The sequence below is a fragment of the Geotrypetes seraphini genome, chromosome 8, assembly GCF_902459505.1.
Source record: "Geotrypetes seraphini chromosome 8, aGeoSer1.1, whole genome shotgun sequence".
NCBI classification, from domain to species: Eukaryota; Metazoa; Chordata; class Amphibia; order Gymnophiona; family Dermophiidae; genus Geotrypetes; species Geotrypetes seraphini.
The window spans coordinates 106,584,648-106,608,920 of NC_047091.1; the positions used below are offsets into that span (position 1 = coordinate 106,584,648).

The following is a 24,273-nucleotide window of genomic DNA, read 5'->3' on the forward strand; positions in this document are numbered from 1 at the left end:
CCCAATAAAATGGTTTTCAATATTTTGTTTTAATGTATTTATACTTTTGTGTAGAAGCTGGAATTGATAGATTGTCTAGAAATTGAAAGCATCAAACGTATTGTCTTCTGGACTGTTTTTAATTTACAGTTTACACATATGGATGTAACAGACATAACTACATTTGTTGTAAAACATTTATTAAGATATCATTTCATCCCTACAATTTCTGTAGACTGTTTTAAAATAAATTTGAGTTTTTCTGGTAAAAAAAAAAAAAATAAAATAAAGAATTTTGTACTTTCAAGAATTAATGCGTTGTTTTGTGTTCTTAAAAATATTATTTAACGTTATTTAATTTAGCGTGTAGGCCTAAAATTCCTTTGAATACCTCGTCCTCATGTATCAGCAACTTTGACAACATATTTATTTGGCTCATAACTTGCTGGCGCCCGATATTTTTAGCTCACAGTGAAAAAAGTTTGCTCACAACACCCGCCCGCTTAGAGGGAACACTGCGTCTCCAGAACATTGATTGACCATGACGCCTCCTCCGTGGACCAGATGACCTAAGCTGAGTGACCTAGACACTGTGCTCCCCAACCGAGGAGACTGGCATCTGCGAGAAGCACCGTCCACTGTGGCTGATCCAGACTCATCCCTTGAACAAGATAGGAGGTCTGGAGCCACCAACTAAGACTGCAGTGCACCAAGCCCTGCAGAGAAATAGGGAGATCCAGACTGTGCCTCTGGGGTGACCACCTCTGAAGCACAGCATACTGAAGAGGACTCATGTGGGCCCGTGCCACCTCACTACATCGAGGAAAGCCGCCATCGACCCCAAGACTTGGAGGAAATCCTGCGCCCAAGCACACTGGGACACCATAAGCAGGCGAATTTGAGATTGAAATTTGCTTACCCGGGCCTCTGAGAGGAAGACCTTCCCCAAGGAGGTGTTGAACAGAACCCCAAGGTACTCCAGGTGCTGAGATGGTGCCAACCGACTTTTGGAAAGATTGACTACCCATTCCAGTGACTGCAGAAACTCTACCACCCGAGCCATGACCCGGGTGCTCTCCTGAGATGACTTTGCTCGAATCAACCAGTCGTCCAGGTAGGGATGCACCAGAATGCCCTCTGTCCACAAAGCCACCGCGACGACTACCATAACCTTGGTGAACGTCCATGGAGCCGTGGCCAGATCAAAAGGAAGCGCACAGAACTGATAGTGCTGACCCAAGATCACAATGCGAAGGAATGCTGATGGGAGGTCCAAATTGTAACATGCAAGTAGGCCTCCGTCAGATCGAGAGAAGTTAAATACTCCCCCAGCTGAACCGCCAAAATGACAGACCGCAGTGTCTCCATGCAAAAAGAGGGGATTTTGAGAGCCCTGTTGACCCCTTTTTTTTTTTTTTTTTTTTTTTTTTTTTTTTTTTATGTTCAAATCTATTTTATTAAGCAAAAGAAAACAACAGCAACAATAACAATGGTATACATTTTCATCATACAACCGCGGAGGGCTGGACTCTTATGCCCTCCCCGGACCCACCTCACCCCCACCCCACAGCAAAGAAGCCCCAACCCCCCACCCACCCGTCCCATCCCCCCACAGATACAATAACTCAGAGGCAGGGGTCAGCAAAAACACTGAATAACACAAAATCAAAGGTGAAGATTATTCAAGACACGGCTACGACTCTCAGGAGTCAAAATGTTCAAATACGGAGTCCAAGTGTGAACAAAGTCTCTGCTCCGGCGTCGAGAAGAACAGGCCAAACGGGCCTCCCAACCCAGCAGTTCATGGAGGCGATTCCTCCAATACCAAAAGGAAGGTGGTTCAGAAGAAAGCCAGCAACACAAGATACATTTCTTCCCCAAAATAAAACATTTACTAAGGAATAATTTTTCATAAGAAGTGTACATACTCAAAAATGAGAAACGGGCAAACAGCATAGACTGCACGGAGACAGGCACAGGGGTCTGCAACAAGCCCTGTAAAAAGGAGGCCATATCCGTCCAGAAGGTCTGAATCCCCTCACAACTCCAAATACCATGGAAGTAAGAATTGACCTCCACCGAACAGCGGATGCATAACTGAGAATCAATACAACCCATATGATAAGCCTGACTCTGGGAAGCATATGCCCTCAGGACAGTACGAAAGTGACATTCACGTAACTCAGCACTATGTACCAAGCCCGCAGTTCGTTTCAGGGTTGTTAATATAAAATTATCCCCCAAGTCCCAACCCAAGTCCCGCCGCCAGGCCTCCAAAATGGGCCAAAAGGTCCCCTCCTTCTTGGGCACCACAAAGTAAACTGAGTACCTGCCGGTGCCACACTCATGAGGGGGTACTGGAACAACCGCTCTGAGATCTAGTCAGTGTTGAAGGGCCTGGCGAAAGGCCTGCATCTTCTATGCCGCCTGATATGGAGAAGCTAGAAAAGGATCTGGCAGGGAGCGGACAAACTCCAGAGCATATCCATCCCGCACCACCTCCAGGACCCACTGATCGGACATGATCTCGGCCCACTTTGGGAAAAACTTGCGTATTCGGGGGCGTCGGCAATGTGTCATTGGGCAGGACAGGCAGCAGGGGAACCGGCGGAGGGATTCCCACCCAACGGGCTGAATGAACTGCATGCGCTGATAAAAATGACCCTGGGAAAACCCTGAAGCCGGGAAGGGAGCAGCCCCAAGCCCAGGGCGGTATCTGCAAAACTTCCGCAGACGCCCCCAGGCAGTGCCACCCCAAACCATCGGGTGGGCACAGTCCTCAGGCAGGTGGAGCACTTTAGAGTCCGTCAGTCTGAACAAACTTATCCAAAATCTGTCCAAACAAAAAAGACCCCTAAAAACGAAATGTAGCGAGTTAGTTTTGGATGCAGCATCCTCCAATCAAGTGTGAAGCTACAAGGTATGATGCGCAGCCACTCCAAAAGCCATAGACTTGGCAGACGTCCACACCAAGCCATAGAGGGCATCCGAGAGAAACGAGGCAGCCATCTTAATCTTCCCCATCTCCTGATCCACCAAGGATCAGTCATCACTCATGATCCAGGACACACTCAGCCCACCAAAAAACAGCCCGAACCACCAGCCCCCCCACAAGTAGCTGCTTGGATCCCCAAGGCAGAGACATCAAAATTCTGTTTAAGAATGGTCTCCAATTTACACTCTTTAGAGTCCTTAAGGAAGAAAAGACCTCAACAGGCACAGTATGCTGCTTAGCAATCGCCGAGACCACCGCATCCACCACTGGCGACTTCAAGGTAGCCCTATCCCCCTCCAGGATGGGATACAAACGAGCCATGGAGCGCGCAAATTGAAACGCCGCCTCTGGCGCCTTCCACTGCGCCAGGACAAGATCCCGAATATCCTGATACATAGGAAAAGAGCGGGAAGCAGCACGGATCCCCTTAAGAAGAGGGTCCCCCCACATGTGGGGCCTCCGGTGGCGCCTCCTCGAAACACAGCACCAAGACCTGCTGAATTAAGTTTGGCAGCTCATCCCTCTGAAAAAGGCGCACCACAGATGCCTCCTCACTGGAAGCCTGGAAACCAGACGCCCCAGCACCAATGGCCATCCACTCGAGAGGATCCTGGAATTCCTCAAAAGGGTCCAGGTCCTCATCCAGGCCGACACACTCCTCCGACCACAAATCCTCGTCCCAAACCACCCGCGGGCGCTTGGACGAGGGAGGAGGAAGAGGTGACACAAAAGGCGTAAAGGGAGTTAAAGCCACAGCGGGTGTGGAGGGAACCCCCCAAAACCCCATGGGCGCACACGGGACCCCCCAGCCGCCTGAAAATAGGCTCTGCACAAAGGAAATATTAAATCAGGGGAAATACCCTGGGGGTCCCATGGGACTCTCTGCCACAGCAGAGGACCCAGCAGAAACCTGACCCTGTCTTTCTAATACAGGGGGAAGGTCTCCTGAGGTTGCAGACAAAATGGAGGAACCTGCCGCCAAAATTGGCAAAGATCCAAACAAAAATAACCCCTCCACGGCCTGTAGCGGCTGGGAAGCCTGAACTGTCCCAGCCGTTAAAGCAGGCAAGCCGGCATCAGATGAGGGAATCCCCAGCTGCTTCGGCAGTAAGGGAATTCTTTTTACCCTTACCGTTGGCAGCTGAGGAAGACCAGGCTTCACTGCTAACAGCTGCCAACTCACGAGGTACTAGCACTGGGGGACGCCGGCACCCGCTGCCAAAGAGGCTTCTCCACACCTCTTGCTCAGGCCGGCCACAATGAGCACTTTTTCCCTTGTAAAGGGCTCATTGCTCCATACGCGACCTAACTAAAGAAAAGTGCCAGTTAGATGAAAAATACAGTAATTTTCAGCAAATTTAAAGGGAAAGCAACCCTTCACGACCAGCACTACCTCAGGATTTTTTTTTTCACAGAACAGACTTCACTTGATTCTCAAAGCAGTATGCCTTACCTGAACTAGGGGAACAAGGCTTACTGCTGAGGCACCTCTACAAAAATTTTGAGGAAATGGAAGAGAAGGGGGGAGGGACCCAGCACGAGACCCGCCGAATGCGACACCCCCGAGGTCGGATGGACCCCAAAACAGGGCCCACCCAAGCTCAATCCAGCACAGAGATGGGGACTAGGATCCTTAAACAAATTCCAACAGGTCTACCAAGGGAGATGGGTACAGCTCACTCACACCTGCTAGAGACTGAAAGAAGACCGATAGGAATAAGGAGAGACACCTATTATGTACTATTCCAGAGTTTTGTTTCAGTCTCCACCTGCTGGACATTATGAGATATAACCCGCTTGTAAGATAACCGGTTCATAGACAACCCCGCGAAAGACAAAGGTGCGCACCGACAAGCGTAAGACGGAGGCGCGCGCCGAAGAAAATTACAGTTTTTAGGGGCTCCGACGGGGGGTTTTGTTGAGGAGCCCCCCCAGTTGTGGGCGCCGGCGTTGTGGGGGGTTGTGGGGGGGTTGTCGGGGGTTTGGGGGGTTGTAACCCTCCACATTTTACTGTAAACTTAACTTTTTCCCTAAAAACAGGGAAAAAGTGAAGTTTTCAGTAAAATGTGGGGGGTTACAATCCCCCAAGCCCCCCACAACACCCCCACAATGCGGCGCAATCTCTATTAAGTAAAGTGTGGGGGGGTTCCCCCCCACACCCCCCCAGAGCCCTAAAAACAGTAATTTTCTGCGGCGCACACCTCCACGCTGCGCTCAATTGTCTGCGCGCGCCTTTGTCCCGGCGTGCTTTTGACCTGACACCAAGATAACCTATGCCAGTCTGGAGAGTTGCTAAAGAAACAGGATTTGGTCTCCCAGCTTAATTGTTTCTCAGCAACGAGATTAGCAGCTCAATATTAGAAGTCTGCTGAAGGGCTCTTGCTATATATGTGTGGAAAGATTGTCTTCAAATTTTGACAGCTACCAAAGGTGAACAAAATCCACCACAAAAATTGGTTCTGGGAGAACTTTGTTTTTGTACCTCAATTACAACTATTAGTAAGGGCTGGTATTAGGGATGTCCTCTAATGTTACTTAGATGGACATTTATTTGCTGTTGGTGTACAGTATTTTGAACTAGTGAATTGTTTGCTACTGGAATTTCCTTTGTATGCATATTTCAATAAAAATACACACACAAAAAAAATTCGGCTTTGGCTAGTGAAGGGACAGCAAGTAAAAGATCTGAAAACACAAGGTCTGAGCAGACATGGAAGTTTTAACCAGGTTCCTTGCATAATCTAAAACAAAAGTACTATACATATCCTAAATCACTGGCAATCAGTGAAGTACATTCAAATGAGGAGAAATATGGTCATAAGGACAGCAATAAAATTCAGCAGCAGATCATCTCATTAACACCTCTATAGTCAATTCCAGAAGTCCTAAAATAAGTATTACAATACAAATCTGGTTAAACCTTCAGAAAACTGACCGTCATGGACTGCTGTTTACATGCAAGAATATGGACCCATTTACTCACTTTTCTGAGGACTTTCAGAACCAACAAGAGCAACACCACCAGGTTCTTCTATCTTGTAAACTTCATCCACAAAATGAATTCTGCAGTCACTCAAGGAGTCACCAGCATCTCTAAGGTAAATGTAAATAAATTAATGGCAGCTTTTCCCCCAAATTTCAGCAATAATTGGAACCACTAATAAAAGGTATTTAAAAAAAAAAAAAATAAAACACACCACCAAAGTTACAATAGATAAATTTCCATAACTGTTATAGTAGCTCTAGTGCATATCCAGATTAAAGCCAGCAAAAATCTGAATGATTCATTTCATGCCAAGTGGTCTAGTTCAGTGTTCTTCAACCTTTTTACACCCGTGGACCGGCAGAAATAAAATAATTATTTTGTGGACCGGCAAACTAATAGGACTAAAATTTAAAAACCCCGTTTACGCTCCATCTCAACGAGCTCGGTCCCCGCAAACCATCTGATCCCATCTGCACAAGCCGCAATTATGATTTTATATTGAATGTATTTTATTAAAGTATAAAAAGAAACAATATTCTGAATAATTGTGATTTTATAAATACAAATATACAGAGCACAGACCAACAAAACCCCTGTCTCCCCTCCCCTTCACATATATCCCCTCTACTATCAAGAAAACTGAACAAGCCAAGTTCATAGAAATATCATGCTAACAGAATACTGCAGTCCCCAGTTATGTCTCTAGCAGGATATATATTTCAAATCTGATATATTCTAATCACAAAATAGAAATAAAATTATTTGTTTCTACCTTTTGTTGTCTCTGGTTTCTGCTTTCATCTTCTTTTCACTCTCTTCCTTCCAGCATCTGCCCTCTCTGTCTCTTCAATCCAGCATCTGTCCCTTCCATCTACTGTCTGACCTCTCCTCCTTCCATATGGTATTTGTCTTCTTTCTATGTACCTCTCCCCTTTCCATCCAGCCTATGCCCCTCTCTCCTTCTTACACGATTCACTCCAGCTTCACTGCTCTCTTCATTTTTATCTCTCCTACACCAGATCTAGCATCTTTGTCCCTCTCAATTTCTCTGCTGACCCCCCTTCCCATCTCATTCCTATCTCTCCCCTTCCCCTTCTCTAATCTCCCTGCAAGCTGTTTCCTTCCTTTTTTTCTTCTCCCTTCCCTCCTCCCCCTGTCCAGCAGTAACTCTTCCTTTTCCTTTCCCTCCTCCCCTCCCAGCAGCATCTCTCCTTCTCCCTCCCTCCCTTCAGGTCCAGTAGCAGCTGTCCCTTTTCCTCCCTTGCCCAGCAGCTTCCCGGACTCCTTTCCCTCCTCCCCTCCCAGCAGCATCTCTCCTTCTTCCTCTCCAGGTCCAGTAGCAGCTGTCCCTTTTTCCCCCTTACCCAGCAGCTTCCCAGACTCCTTTCCCTCCCCCCTCCCAGCAGCATCTCTCCTTCTCCCTCTCCAGGTCCAGTAGCAGCTGTCCCTTTTTCCCCCTTACCCAGCAGCTTCCCAGACTCCTTTCCCTCCCCCCTACCAGCAGCATCTCTCCTTCTCCCTCTCCAGGTTCAGTAGCAGCTGTCCCTTTTTCCCCCTTACCCAGGAGCTTCTAAGACTCCTTTCCCTCCTCCCCTCCCAGCAGCATCTCTCCTTCTCCCTATCCAGGTCCAGTAGCAGCTGTCCCTTTTTCCCCTTGCCCAGCAGATTCCCAGACTCCTTTCCCTCCTCCCCTCCCAGCAGCATCTCTCTTTCTCCTTCTCCAGGTCCAGTAGCAGCTGTCCTTTTTTCCCCCTTACTCAGCAGCTTCCCAGACTCCTTTCCCTCCCCCCTACCAGCAGCATCTCTCCTTCTCCCTATCCAGGTCCAGTAGCAGCTGTCCCTTTTTCCCCTTGCCCAGCAGCTTCCCAGACTCCTTTCCCTCCTACCCTCCTAGCAGCATCTCTCCTTCTCCCTCTCCAGGTCCAGTAGCAGCTGTCCCTTTTTCCCCCTTACCCAGCAGCTTCCCAGATTCCTTTCCCTCCTCCCCTCCCAGCAGCATCTCTCCTTCTCCCTCTCCAGGTCCAGTAGCAGCTGTCCTTTTTTTTTTTTCACCATGCCAGCAGCTTTCTCCCTTCCCAGCAACTCTCCTTACTTGCCAGCGCTGCGATTCAGTAAGGCAGCCTCGGGTCCTTTGTTGGGTCGCACCGCCTCTGAGGAAAGCGGAAGTTGTATCATCAGAGGCGGCCCGACTCAGCAAAAGCTCCAAGGCTTCCTTCCTCAATCGCTGCGCTTGTAAGGAGAGCCGCTGGGAGGGAAGAAAGCACAGTCTGAGGCCCCCCATTATCTCTCCGGCCCTGCGCTCCTCGATCTTGCCAGTCCTGCGCGGACCGGCAGGAAATTGAAGAAGTTGATCTCGCCGGTCCTGTGCGGACCGGCAGGAATTTTCTGCGGACCGGCGGTTGAAGAACTGTGGTCTAGTTAGTCCCTGTAGGATTCCATACTTCTAGATCTTCAATCCCTTCCCGCAATCCAAACACGTTTCTGAGCATATGCTCCTCTTACTTTAGGGTGAGAGATCTCCTGCAGGTCAGTCCCAAAGCCAAGCAACTATGCTGCAACCAATCCATGACAAAGGAGGCACAGGGGAACCTCCCGGTAATAAAATTTCTGTTATGGTCTACTCTGCAAAATATAAAAACAAGTACTAAACAGGCAAAAGGCAACACAAGAAAAACTGCTGTGTGAAACAAGCACCCACATGAAACAACCATCAATAATATATTTTATTTATATATATATATATATATTTTTTTTTTTTTTTTTTTTTTTTTTTTCAGAAGAGTGAACTCCCCACAGGACCCGTTGATTGCCTGGAAGATCCTTAAGCCTATAAGAACAGAGGCAGAAACAAAAGCAGGTGATTCCAAATAACTGAGCAGATACAGAGAGGGTGGGCCATATAGAATCCACCAGGAACCAACAGAAAGAAGATAATCAATGGTAAAAACCTAATCTTCCATTCTATTACATCCCTTCCAGATTACATACTCTAGGTAACGTACCAAAGCAATGGAAGTGTCCAAGAAGGGACAGAAGAGCCTACCCTCAACACAGAGGTCCAAAGAGAGGCATCAGAGGGAGCCAACACATCCACTCAGTAAATCCAGGTAAAGGTATGAAGAGGGACAAAGTAGCCATTCTGCAAATTTCATCTGGATGATTCGTTGGAGATTCTGCCCATGACGCAGCAACACTTCTAATCGAGTGGGCCTTAAGAGAAACCGGCAGCTGCATACAATGGGCGATGTAAGTCATGGAAATTGCCACACAATTCCAATGAACATAGGAACATAAGAATTGCCGCTGCTGGGTCAAATCAGTGGTCCATCGTGTCCAACAGTCCACTCACACGGCGGCCCTTAGGTCAAAGACCAGTGCCCTATTTGAGTCTAGCCTTACCTGCGTACATTCTGGTTCAGCAGGAACTTATGTAACCTTTTCTTGAATCCCTGGAGGGTGCTTTCCCCTATAACAGCCTCTGGAAGAGCATTCCAGATTACTACCACTCTCTGGGTGAAGAACTTCCTTACGTTTGTACAGAATCTATCCCCTTTTAAACTTTAGAGAGTGCCCTCTCATTCTCTCCACCTCAGAGAGGGTGAACAATCTCTCTTTCTCTACTAAGTCAATTCCCTTCAATATCTTGAATGTTTCGATTATGTCCCTCACAGTTTCCTCTTTTCAAGGGAGAAGAGGCCCAGTTTCTCTAGCCTCTCATTCTACGGCAAATCCTCCAGTCCCTAAACCATTTTTGTTGCTCTTCTCTGGACCCTTTCAAGTAGTACTATTTCATGTACGGCGACCACTGTTGGACGCAGTATTCCAGGTGGGGGTGCACCACAGCCATCTCTGATCTGTTTGTGATCCCCTTCTTAATCATTCCTAGCATTCTGTTCGCCCTTTTCGCCGCCTCCGCACATTGTGCGGACAGCTTCATTGACTTGTCTACAAGTACTCCCAAGTCTTTCCTGGGGGCTCTCTCTGAGTACAGCACCAGACATCCTGTATTCGTGCATATGATTTTTGTTACCGACATTGTCACCTTGCACTTATCCATGCTGAACCTCATTTGCCATTTCGTGGCCCATTCCTCGAGTGTGTTTATGTCTCGTAGGTCTTCACAATCCTTGTCTTCACTACTCTGAACAACTTTGTATTGTCCACAAATTTAATCACCTCACTCGTCGTACCAATTTCCAGGTCGTTTGTAAATATGTTGAAGAGCACGAGCCCGAGCACCGAACCCTGCGGCACTCCACCTGTGACGCTTTTCCAGTCCGAGTATTGTCCATTCACCCCCCACTTCGTTTCCTATCCATCAACCAGTTTTTAATCTACGTATCACCCTTGATTCCATGGATCGCAATTTTTCGTAGACGTTCATGCAAGGTCCTAGAAGCCGGCCTACCTCGCCAAGACGAGATGGTCAGATCACTAGTCTTCTCCAAATAGTGGAGCAGGACTCCCCAGACATCCAACATGCGCAATATCTGATCTTTTTGCGTCAAACCCATGGAGCGAAACAAGGGCAAATGAACCTCCTAGTTGACATGGAAATCGGAAACCACTTCCGGCAGCAAAGAAGGTATTGTGCGGAGAACCACTCCTGCTTCTGTGATCCATAGAAAGGGTTCCCTGCATGAAAGAGCCTGAAGCTCTGAAATACACCGTGCCTGGACAATGGCAACTAGAAAGCCAGTCTTGATCATCAGATCTAGAAGAGATGCATCTTTCAGAGGCTTGAATAGGGCTTCCACAAGACCCTGTAGAATGATGTTAAGATTCCACAGAGGAAAAGGACACCGCAAGGGAGGTCGCAAGCATAGCGCCCCCTCAGAAACCTGGTCACACTGGGATGAGCAGTAAGCATGAAAGACATGTTACCTAAACCTTAAGGGAAGCCACAGCTAAAGCCTTATCCAAGCCTAACTGAAGAAAAGCCAGAACCACTGAAATAGGAGTATGCTCAGGTTCAAAGTATAAAGTAAGGGAAACTCGCATTGATTTTCCTCCTCCCTCCCTCCCCCAAGGCTACCGGCGCTGCTCCATCACCCCCCCCCCCCCCCGCTCAAACCAGCATCGCACCCCCGCCCGTGAACGCCCCTCCCCTGCGAAAACTACATCGCACCCCCACAAGGACTTGAGCATGCGCAGATGCTCAAGGCCCAGCCCAGGCAAGAGGCGGGATCTTTCCTTAAATGGCACCGGCATGCAGATGGGGTAAGGAGCTTGATTGGGTGGGCGGGCAGATGCCGCTTCCAGCATGGGGGTGCGATGTGGTTCTCACGGGGGGACGTTCGCGGGTGGGGGTTGCTTGTTTTGTAGAAGTGTTTTGCTCGTCTTGCAAAACACTCGCAAATCAGGTTATTTGCAAACCGAGGTTCCACTGTATACATAAAGCAGAGATTTAACATTTCAATAAAAGAAAAAGGAAAAAAAAATCAAATAACCAATCTGGCCAAATAGCATTAAATATAATATTAACCATCCCTCATTTAAAGCCCACATTTTTGGAGAAGCAATTCACAATCATAGGGTCTGATTTATACAGAAGATAAAGAAAATCATTAATGTAGTGTTACATCTTCCACTGAAAAAATTTGGACCTCATTTCACTATGGAAGCACTGGAGAGTATTGCTCCTTTTGCCTCAAGAAAAAATCGTAACTGGGGGGGGGGGTAAAAAATATGAATGTTGATCAATATAGATCAAACATTTACAAGGGTATCTAAGTTGAAATTTAGCCCCCAAAGATAGTACAGATTGTTTCATTTCTAGGAACCCTTTCCTTCTGGATTGAGTTAATTTTGAAACATCTGGGAACATGGAGATCTTAGAACCCATAAAGGTCACTTCTTTAAGCCTAAAAAACAGCTTAAGAAGTGCCTCTTTGTCTTGTTGAAAGACGAATGTCACCAGAAGTGTAGAATGTGAAATAACTTTGTCTTCTGAGGTTTCCAAAATTTTGTTACGTTCATAAGACTTACTGAATCAAACGAAGTCTCAGTTTTAGAAGCCTTCTTAGAAACTGGTAGATAGTAAATCTTAAGTAAGGGAGGAAAACCCATCTCTAACCTATTTAACCGATTTATAACCTAAATCCCATATGCCCGTCCTCTTGTTCCCAAGATCTCTTAGCCTCCCCCCGTTACCTGCTCCTTACATATGACCCCTTATATTATATTGTACTTGTTCCTACTTCCCTTTAATTGTATCTTCATTCGCTGATTGTACCAATTTTCGCTGATGGCCCAGTCCTTCTCATATTATAATGTACCAAAGTGAATTCCGCTGGCCTTACCAGTGGGGGAACCGATAGTGCTTATCCTCATACAACTGATGCCACCGTTGCCTTCTCCAATGATATTATCTCTGCCTGGGAGACTTGGGATGTCAGTAAGCCCTCTATCCCTGTCAGGGAAGATCCTTCCTGTCCCTTCTGAGCCGCCGTAGTTTCCCTCTCTTGCGGCTGTTGGGGAGGCATGGGTCCTTAGGGGTTTTTTTTTCCTTTTCTTTGGGAATTTTATTTTCCAACTAGGGAGGTAAATTGAAGAAATATACAGAAGTACAGATGCCACATTCTGCCTGCTTAGAAATTAAAAAATGTTCTTCCTATATTAAATTATTTAGCTAAAGGAAGGTACTGCAGACCAGATGATGTGGACTAGATCACTGAATGATTTCATTTTCCTTTTTGTAATTCTTATGTTGATAGTTGTAATTGGATATTCCTGAGTTTGCTATAAAATCTGTAGCAAATGGATAAAAATAAAGAAAAAAAGGGGGGGATAGATTCCATACAAACGTAAGGAAGTTCTTCACCCAGAAAGTGGTAGAAATCTGGAACGCTCTTCCAGAGGCTGTTATAGGGGAAAGCACCCTCTAGGGATTCAAGAAAGGGTTTGATAAGTTTATGCTAAACCAGATCGTATGCAGATAAGGCTATACTGAAATAGGGCATTGGTCTTTGACCTAAGGGCCGCCGTGTGAGCGGACTGCTGGGCATGATGGACCACTGGTCTGACCCAGTAGCGGCAATTCTTATGTTCACTCTGAAATCCGAAGAAGCTAGCCCTGGCCGAGACCCACCTCCTGAAGCCACCAGCTCAAATTGCTGGTAGCTGGCTCCATCTAGGAGAGCGGCCTCTGAAGGGGGAAAAATTTAGCGGAGATCACCAAAATAGAAGGGACTCCTGTCAAGGATGCACAGTAGTGCTGCCCGATTCAGGGGGAAAAAAATTCGATTCGATTCAGCCTATTGAATCGATTTTTTGATTCAATTTTCCTGCCCAAATGGATGGTTTTTTTTTTTTTTTCAAACATCCTGGTGGGTTTATTTTATAGCCTCTTCACCCCTTTTGCCTTCTCCTAACCACACTGGCACTGTGGTGTAAACAAAATAAACAAACAAAAAAGACTTTTCCTCTCTCTGTTAAAACCTAGCTCACGTTTGCAGTCTAACACCAGCTCTGGCAGGATACACGTTTCAAATCTGACATATTGTAATCACAAAACAGAAAACAAAATTATTTTTTCTTCCTTTTGTTGTTTGGTCATTATTCAAATCATGTTGTTTCGTTCCTTACACCAGTGGTTCCCAACCCTGTCCTGGAGGACCACCAGGCCAATCGGGTTTTCAGGCTGACCCTAATGAATATGCATGAGAGATTTGCATTTAATAGATGTGACAGGCATATAAATCTGCTCCTTGCATATTCATTAAGGCTAGCCTGAAAACCTGATTGGCCTGGTGATCCTCCAGGACAGGGTTGGGAACCACTGCCTTACACCACAGATCACATTTTCATCATACTCTATACCTAGCCCTTTCTCAGTCTCTATAGCATGGATCATAGTCTCATAGCACTGCCGCTCCAACACTTCAATGGTCTTCATCATATTTTCACCCACTGCCCCACATCCCATTTTTACAAGCTCATCATTGAGTTCTTGTAACCCAAACATAGCCATATCATCTAAGACTTACTGACATGTGTTCTCTGCCCTTTCCAAAATGTTGATATAGCCATATTCTGCAGGCTCTGGACTGGAATAATGAATGTACTTTCTGGATCAAGAATACAGTACTTCCTTAACTTTTTTCAGCAATCACCCAGAAAGAAGGTTGCAGGATTATATCTGGACTGGCTGAGAATTTGGAATTTTCATGGCACTTAGGTCTTTCCGGAATACCTCTGCGGGTCTCTTTTGTTCATTAGCTGAGGGTTTTGACTTGCCCCTGTGTTTAGCATAGGAAGAAAAAGATGCAAATTCTTTCCCCTTTTACTAAACTCTCACGCTCTGTCCTGCATCAGGATGAAATGCCACCGGAATTTCAGCAACAGTTCAGCGCTGCCTCCTTTACTAAACCGCTGCACCGCACTAGTGGTTTTTAGTGCCAGGAGCCACGCTGAATGCTCTGCGTTACTCCCAACGCTCATAGAGTTCCTTTGAGTGTCGGGAGCAGCGTGGGGCATTCAGCGCGGCTCCTGGAACTAAAAACCACTAGTGCAGTGCTGCGGTTTAGTAAAGGAGGCAGCGCTGAACTGTTGCTGAAATTCCGGTGGCGTTTCATCCGGACGCATCTGGGCTCTTAGCAGGACAGAGCGTGAGAATGATAATCTTCACCACATACGGGCCACAGCAGGGGCCTGAGCGAGAGGCCATGGTAACGCCGGAACAAATGGCTGCAGGGTACGCACAGAAATCACCTGTTTCGGTTACTCTGGCCTGGTGGCGTAGAACAAGAGTCTGTTCCTGGTCTAGGCAGAGGCCTAACTACAGTGGGAAGGTACGTTTTAAAAAAATGTAATAAAGGAGAAAAGCCCTATTGCAATCTGAAGGCATGGAGAGGAGGGTCAGTCACCGAATCAGCCAGGCCGATTTTTAGAAAATATGAATCAATTCAAATCGATTCACCCGAAGTGAATCGGTGAATCGATTTGAATCGTGAATCGGGCAGCACTAATGCACAGGTGTTCTCACCCAGGGGATCACCACCTTGGAGGCTGCCTGAGACCCAAAACTTCCAGATGAAACCAGGCTGAGAGAGCTGGACAGTCCAAGAGAATTGTGTTGACGAAGGTTCTGTCTACTTATTCCGAGAAGAAAAACATGACCCAGTCTGGAGACGAAGAGAAGGCCCAGAAACTCCAGGGACTGGGAGGATGCAAAGCATCACAGTCGTCAAATGATTTTCACAAAAGATGGCGAGTGAGATCAAAGGAAACAATCCAACCATACAAAAATATCCCACTTGCGCAAGTATGGAAAGTAATTAAAGAAAGGATGAGGATCTCAGAAACCAGTTTGGAGATATGATAAACAAACCTTAAGCCAAGACTGACAGGTTCCAAGTTTCATTCATTGATCCTCTAATCCTCCCCACCTCTCTCTAAATTCCTTTGCTTATCTGAACATTTTCATCTTTATTCTTCATGAAAACTCTTTACATCAATCTTAATATTTTGCTCATCATAAATATGGCAAAAGAAATAAATCACTTATCTTTAAAAAAAATGTAGACAACCATGGCCTGACAGGACCCGTTTTGACAGCAATACTGGCTTTTTCAAGGGTTCACTATTGGCACTGCATACTTTGAAGCTGTAGTGCTCCTTCCTTTAAAATCCAAGATGGCCGCTGTCACGAATTCGCACCAAAACCGGCAAAAATAAACAAAAAATGAAAAATAGTAATTTGAGGTCTAGGGAGGTGGGGCTCCTTAACCCTACCCACAGAAACTGTGAAAAATGAAGTTTAAATTGATCCACAAGCCACCCCTGAAGTTCCCATAGGAAATAAAGGAGATACTCAAAGTTTCTGCAGTGCCTTTATCAGCGCTTTTAAATTAGCTGAATAGAGAAAAAGAACTTTTTGCATCAGAGAACAGCTCCAAATGCATAGGAATGAAGATCTTCAGACTGCCAACCAGAGACTGACTACAACCTCAACCTCTTACGGATCCTCTGCCAAGCGGTCAGGGGCAGGAAAGGCAGCCTGCGCCTTGAAACTCGGGTGTGTTGCTGTCTAGACACACACAGCCTGCACTAGAAACCCATGACAAGAGTCACCAGCCAGCAGACTTCCATGGGAAAGAGCCCCGGGCACTTGAAGGAGCAAGCTCCACAGATCCAGAGTTTCTCTGTGAAGCTGCAATACGGCTCTGCATGACTGTGTCCTTTTTTCCGACAGGGGACCACCAAGGAGGGGGTCTCAATGCACTGAAACCACCCAAAAATGAACTTGAAGCAAAAAAAAAATAAGAAGCAGAAGCAGAGCAACAGCAAAAGACTTCTGCTCGGACTGCTTGCAAAAACTGAAACCAAGGTTGTTTGCCAACTCGCAGCCTAGGAGTGGGGGGAGGGGGGAGTGGGAAGCATATCTTCAGAAAATGTAGATTTCTGCAACACCCAGACTGCAGGTTGGGATTGAACACCCTGCATATGGAATCTGGGTCTTCCAAAGCATACTTACTGAGGTTTTTAGGTCTGTTCCCATATGCTTTACGATGACCACTGAACACTTTAGTAACCACCCTCTGGACCAACTCCATCCTGTCTATATCTTTTTGAAGATGCAGTCTCCATAATTATAAGACAATAGGGTCATTCCATGTCAAGTGGACCAATACTGAAATCCGCCCACACTCGACTCCCTTGAAATTGAACCAAATTTTACAGGGGTGTTGTCTAGGGTCTCAAATGAAACTCTACAAAAATTTTTGGATCTATCTCAATTTGGTCAGGAGCTATGGGTGGTTGAACAATAGCAAACGATCTGCTCCCATGCCTCGTGTGACCTAAAACACCAACTTTGCTTAAATACTGCAGCAGAAGGAAACTACCAAGGAGTCTGAAATTTTGCAGTTTGGTACAACACCTTGGGGCAAGTTTCTGTGCCAAGTTTGAAATATTTTGCGAACGTGCTTCCATTTCTACAGGTCAACAAAGTAGGCAAAAAGAGTCATGAATGAAAATTTTTGGCACAGTTTGGCTCTGCTGCTGGTAGGTAACTGAACTAAGGCCAGTACTGGGCAGACTTGCACGGTCTGTATCTGTATGTGGCCGTTTGGGGAAGGATGGGCTGGGGAGGGCTTCAATGGCTGGGAGGGTGTAGATGGGCTGGAGTAGATTTTGACGGAGATTTCGGCAGTTGGAACCCAAGCACAGTACCAGGTAGAGCTTTGGATTCTTGCCCAGAAACAGCTAAGAAAAAATTTAAAAAATTTAAATTGAATCAGGTTGGGCAGACTGGATGGACCATTCGGGTCTTTATCTGCCGTCATCTACTATGTTACTATGTTTACCAGCAAACATGTACCATGAGGTACTTCCAAGATTTACAATATGAGCTTTTACAGTCAAGTGAAGCTGAAGATATGACCATCCAAAAAGTATGGCTTTATGCATTTATGCAAATTTTCACTGTTTTTCTGATTCAAATATCTCTAATGTGTAGGGTTTTTTTGTTTGTTTGTTTTTGTATATCATTTGAAAGAGCATGTTTTTTGCTACAGAAGCTATCCTGTTTCATCTTGGAACCAATCTTTCTTTGATGAGAATTGATGGTTTAAAGGTAAGCATTACTTGCTTGTGTAAACATGTTATGTTGAAGGGTCATTGGCACTTCATTGTGAATGTGCAGTGACTATATTGATCTGAAAACTCATAATCAACTTTGCCAGCCACAAATATTCATCACGTACTATGCTCAGCGTTTGACAAACTTGCTGTGCACTTTTGCAAGATGACAGTCAAAACATGCATTGGCTTGCACAAACTACTTACTGCGTGCAAGCCCAAATGCATAATCATGTGATTCACAAGAATGTACGTATATCTGTAGTAGTATGTCTGATACATGCAGCTTTTCTGAACATGTTCTGACTTGCAACTATCACAGCACAGTGGCTGTATGAACAATTCTGGCTTTAAGGTTCATCATGACCTTATGACACCATATGACTTCATTATCTGACAAAGCTTGCCTTTGGCGTGTTGCTTTCCGTCTATTCTTTCTGTGCAACATCTGGTTCTTTCCCTGGTTAACTAAGCTATGCCTGTGTGGATTTTGGAAACTTACCTTGTACTTGCTGACATGTACAACATGCTTTGCTCTATTTTCATTGTGCTCTCACACTGATATTTTTCACCTTACTTTTATTCTGTACGTTTAGGTGACTCATCTTATGGAGATTAATAATAAGCTAGAGCCCTGCAGTATTGGAATCTATGATAGTTCTGAGTGCCAGAAACCATCTACCTTCCATTCTGGAGAAAGCTGCTTGAAGCTTATTTCTGATTTCTCTTTGCCTGACCTAGAATTAATTAAAAGATGCTCTGGACTTTCTACTTTGTCTGTGGAAACTAATATCTGTACTCATCATGAAGCCTTGATTCTGACGAAGTTCGATTTCTACAAAAAAACTGCTGTAATCTGTTCAGAAAGCAGAATCACAGCAATATCAAAGGTCTACGCCCAATTGATCTTCCTGCAGCTGATCATTTAAAAGCTATCACAAAGCATGAGTTTAAACCAGGCCAAAAGTTTTGCCCAAGATGCAGGCAAGACTTGCATGCCAAACTACAAGATCTAAGTAGCCCTAAGTCTGATTCTGACAGTCATGACCCTACCAATGAATCTGAAAATCTCAATGCAAGCTTTTCACCACTAGGAATCAATCCTCTAAAGCAGGGGTCTCCAAAGCCCCTCCTCGAGTGCCGAATCCAGTTAGTTTTTGGGATTTCCCCAATGAATACACATTGAAAGCAGTACATGCACACAGATCTCGTGCATATTCATTGGGGAAATCCCAAAAACCTGACTGGATTCGGCTCTCGAGGAGGGGCTTTGGAGACCCGTGCTCTAAAGATTCAACGGATTAACAAGCAAAATTCCTTAAGTTATGCTAAACGCAAACTCTCTGAAGCTCATAATGCAATTGCAGATCAAATTGCAGTTATTAGCGACTTAACTCCAGCTGATATCAAAGCAGAACCAGAAAGTGGCCAATGTAAAAAGGTGTACTGACTATGACCTTCTATTGACTGAACTGAAGCAGAAGTTGGAACTATCTAGTAATATGGAGAAAATACAAATAATCACTCTTGCTCCACACAGCTGGAATATGGAGAAAACTGCTTTGGAATTTGGCATTTCAACAAGAATGGTTAAAAAGGCCAGGAAGCTGAAACAGCAGGGTGGCATTCTTGCTGTTCCAGCAACAAAGAGAGGAAAAGTGCTTGCTCAGCAGATTACACAGAAAGTCCTGGATTTTTATGAAGACGATGAAATCTCTAGAAAATGCCCAGGCAAAAAAGATTATGTCTCTGTTCAGATCAGTGATGAAAAAGTGCAAAAGCAGAAGAGAGTGCTATTATGCAATCTGAAGGAACTATACATCACCTATTGCAGTCAGCATAGGCCTGAAATTCGGTTCTCAAAGTTCTGTGATCTTCGGCCAAAGTGGTGTGTCACAGTCAGTTCATCAGGGACTCATTCAGTCTGTCTGCACAATCCACCAGAATGTGAAACTTATTGCTTTCAGCAATTGCAGTTCCAGATGACTACAAGGTGCTTCTGAATAAAACTGTCTATGATATGAACTCAAACAACTGCATGTTGCAGCAGTATGAAATATGTCCTGGGCAGATCCCTCTGGAGGAATATTTTACTGAGTTCTTTGGTGAACATGATCCAGATGATATCATTGAATTTATGCAGTAGATTCACACTGATCGGGATACACTGGAAACTCATAGATGACTTCATTTCCGAATTGGAAAAATTTCTAATTTGGCCAGCCACCATTTTATTTCCAAGTACTAAAGTGCTTATCTGAAAGAACTGAAAGCAAATATAAAGGAGGGGCTTGCTATTGTTTTGATGGACTTCGCTGAAAATTATTCCTTCATTGTTCAGGATGCAGTACAGGGGTTTCACTGGGAAAACAGCCAAGCAACATTACACCCCATCGTTGTCTACTTTTGCAATCCTGATATTCAAAGTCTATGCATATGCATGATCAGTGACTATTTGCGTCACGATACTATTGCTGTTTATGCATTTTGAGGAAGCTTATTCTGCATCTGAAGAAGTCTTGCCTGTCTTAAGCCATATTCACTACTTTAGTGATGGTTCTGCTGTGCAATATAAAAACTTCAAGAATTTCATTAACCTCTGCAGCCATGATACTGACTTTCAAATTACTGCTGAGTGGAACTTCTTAGGCACCAGCCATGGCAAATCTCCATGTGATAGGATTGGGGGAAACAGCCAAGCGTTTAGTTCCCCATGCCAGCTTACAATGCCCTCTCAATAACCAAATTTTGACACCAAGGGATCTATTTGAATTCTGCGATAAATCTGTCTTGGGAATCAAATTTTTCTTCGTTGCTAAGGAAGATATTGAAGCAATAAGACCTGCTCAGGAGCAAAGGTTTAGTATGGGCCACACAGTGGCCAAAACAAGAGAAAATCACCAATTTAAGCCAATAGACACTGCTAGACTCTGCATTAGCAAAATGTCAAGTGACACCAGCTCATTCATTGCCAATGTCTTAGAGTCTGATACCGATCCTGAACATGTCCCTACCTTTCAAGCATCCAGCTTTCAACTTGGTCAATACTTAACTTGCATATATGACAATTCTTGGTGGATTGGCAACGTATATGACATTTCAATGGAAGAATGCAACATCCTGGTTAATTTTTTGCATCCACAAGGTCATGCATGGCCTCCTTGCAGAGAAATATGCCACAACAGAACAGAGAAATTTGCCAGAACAGCATATTTTATTGCAGGCCTTAATGCACCTATGACTACGGTACTTCACAGTACACTTATCCACAAGCTATTTTGGCAAACACTGACCAGACTTTCAAAACCATGTGCAAGAAACTGAGTTAAAAGTTGAATTTATGCGATTTCCTGATCTTTGTCAGTATGTAGACGCACTTTAAATAAGTGTGATTTTTGCACTTTTCTTTTTTGTCTTTAATAAAGCTTAAAAATTTATATGGTATTATCTGACTATTGGGAATATATTTCAGACAATGAATCAATAACTAATAAATATGTGGTCTTAGTGTATAATACAATTGTCATGATCTTCACTACCAGTGGCAGTGGGTATATGAAAATGCATAGATACAGGGAAGGGGATCATAAAACAGTAACAATCTGAACTTAACTGTGAAACTTCATGTACCTTGTTTATTTGCATACAACATGGTTTGTGTTAAACATGCCTCTTTTCAATATTAAACATTCGTGCGCATATACAACTAATGCTTATCTTTGAAGCTTTAATTCTCACCAAAGAAAGGTCGGGTCCAAGATGAAACAGGATAGCTTCTATAGTAAAAAAAACATGCTCTTTTAAATTATATTAAAAAAACAACAACTACCGGTCTGATCCGGTGAAGGCGTTTATGTTCTTATGTTCTTACACATTAGAGATATTTGAATCTGAAAAAGTGTGAAAATTTGCACAAATGCACAAAGCCATATTTTTTGGATGGTCATCTCTTCAGCTTCACTTGACTGTAAAAGCTCATATTGCAAATCTTGGAAGTTCCTCATGGTACATGTCTGCTGGTAAAGTTGTACCTTCAGCTGACTTACCTACCAGCAGCAGTATGGAGCCAAACTTTGCCAAAAATTTTCGTTCGTAAATTTTTTTTGTCTATTTTGCTGACCTGTAGAAATGGAAGCACATTCGCAAAATATTTCAAACTTGACACAGAAACTTGCCCCAAGATGTTGTACCAAACTGCAAAATTTCAGTCTCCTAGGTAGTATCCTTCTGCCGCAGTGCTTAAGCAAAGTTGGCGTTTTACGTCACACGATGCATGAGAGTGGATCGATTGCTTTTGTTCAACCGCCCCTAGTTCCTGACCAATTTGAGATAGATCCAAAAATTTTTGTAGAGTTTCATTTGAGGCCCTAGACAACACCCTTGTAAAATCTGGTTGGATTTCAAGGGGGTTTAGAGTTTCATTTGAGGCCCTAGACAACACCCTTGTAAAATCTGGTTGGATTTCAAGGGGGTTGAGTGTGGATTCCTGGTCCACTTGACATGGAATGACCCAATATTCTAAATGAGGTCTCGCCAGAAATCTTATACAGAAGCATCACTACCTTTTCCTACATTCCATTTCTCTCCCTATGCATCAAAGCATCCTTCTAGCTGCCATCATATCATCACACCTAAGTTCCACTCCTCTTTCTTTTTTTATCTTTTTTTTTTATAAATCTTTATTCATTTTACAACTTACAGCAAGTGTAGCACAAAGTAACATTTGAACTTGAAAACATCACTTTATTTTCTATCTTAATGCACATAAAGTAATCAAATTCAACCCCCTCCCTCCTACCCCCACCATATCATATCCAATCACATTTCATACAAAATATTCCACTCCTCTTTCTTTTTTTTTTGTAATTCTTTATTCATTTTAACACTTCCAATAAGTGAAAACAGTTTGCACAACAAACACTTCCGTGTTCTCCCTAAGGCCTTTTAGCCGGGCGGTCCGTCCGGGTAATTTAGATGGCCGCCTGATAATTCTGCTGCTGCCGCTGCTGCTCAATATTTAAAAAAAAAAAAAAAACGGCTTGGAGATTTCATGCCTTAGCCTGTAGCGAACTTATGCTCTGGGGCTCTAACGTGTGCGTGTCAGCTTCTTCTCTTCCCTCTGAAACCGGAAGTTATGTCCGAGGGGGGGGAGGGGGGGAGGGTAGAGAAGGGAAGCCAGCACGCACATGTTAGAGCCCCGAAGCATGCATTCGCTACAGGCTAAGGCGGGAGACAGGTCAATGAAGCTTACAATTTGCTCATCTTGCTGCCGGGTCTTGCCTACTTTCTGTTTCTGCGAAGGCAGGACCCGGCAGCATTTCCCCCAATAGGTCGATCGCGATCTTGGGCCGATCAGCCTTCTTCGCCAATGGCAGAATTGACGTCGGGGAGAGGAATGCTGGTCGGCCCGAAGCGGGGAGAGCTTGGGGCGGCGACGGCGGCTTTGGGGCCTGTTCCCCGATGGCAGCGGCATTGACAGTGGCTTGGGGGAGGGCAGGAAGAAAGAAAGAGGGCAGGCATGGAGACAGAAGGAAAGAAGAGAAACAGAAAAAAAGAACGGGGGCATGAAGAGAGGAAGAAAGAAAGGGCAGGGAAAGAGGAAGAAAAAGTTGGGGGAGGGAATGAGGTCTGGAGGAGAGGAAGCATACAGGCTGAAAGAAGGGAAGAAAGATTGGATGCACAGTCAGAAGAAGAAAGTGCAACCAGAGACTCATGAAATCACCAGACAACAAGGTAGGAAAAATGATTTTATTTTAAATTTAGTGATCAAAATGTGTCTGAATTTATATCTGCTGTCTATATTTTACACTATGGTCCCCTTTTACCAAACCGCAATAGTGGTTTTTAGCGCAGGGAGCTTATGAGCGTCGAGAGCAGCGTTGGGCTAAAAACTGCTATGTGGTTTAGTAAAAAAGGAGGGGGTATATTTGTCTATTTTTGTATGGTTGTTACTGAGGTGACAGTGCATAGAGTCATCTGCTTTGACCTCTTTGAAATCAACAAATCAATCTATATGGTTAAACTCCAAGATTCAAATTGGTGGATTTAAAGTCGTCTGGAAGCATTGGATTATTGCAGGTATATGGATATTAGATGATGTTATTTCAAATGGTAAACTGCTTGAATTTTCAGTTATAACATAAATATGGTCTTAACAAATCACAAAGTTTCAGATGGTTGCAACTGAAGCAGGCTATTCAGGAGGGGTTCCCTGAATGGAAAAATCTTAATCAGTATAGTCTGGAATTCTTATGCTTTCAGGCGGATTTCTTGGGACACCAGGCCACACAGTGATATAAATTGATATCTGGGTTTATGAATAAAAAAACCAAAGACGGGTCTTAAGAGACATTTGGAGCATTGAGATTAAGCACCAAATTTCTGCATCTCAATGGCCACGAATTTGGTCTTGGAGAATGAGATGTACAATGTCTGCATCTATGAGACAAACTTGGTTGGGTTTTTTTTGTTACATAGAGCATTTTGGACCTCAGTTCAATTGCAAAAGTTGGATAGCTCTAAGTCTAATAGATGCTGGCATTGTAATCTGGAAGCAGGGACTCTGGATCATTTAATATTCTATTGTCCCTGTATTATGGCCTTTTGGAAATCAATTTGGTCTCAAATTAACTGTCTATTAAAGAACCATGTAGCTCTATCATATGATAGAATTCTATTCAGGACGTCAATGAGAATAAAAAGTCAAATTTCATCAAGCAATAAAGCACAG

At 44.5% G+C, this 24,273-nt stretch overlaps 1 protein-coding gene across 5 annotated transcripts in view; it reads right to left on the bottom strand.

Moving 5' to 3' along the window:
* UHRF1 (ubiquitin like with PHD and ring finger domains 1) overlaps positions 1 to 24,273 on the bottom strand; it is a 226,991-nt gene that overhangs the window by 146,495 nt on the left and 56,223 nt on the right. For all 5 annotated transcript variants that reach the window (XM_033957186.1, XM_033957182.1, XM_033957184.1 and 2 more), the window contains one exon: positions 5,958 to 6,067. In XM_033957186.1, coding sequence (XP_033813077.1) covers positions 5,958 to 6,067 — 110 coding nt within the window. The remainder of the gene's footprint in view (positions 1 to 5,957; positions 6,068 to 24,273) is intronic.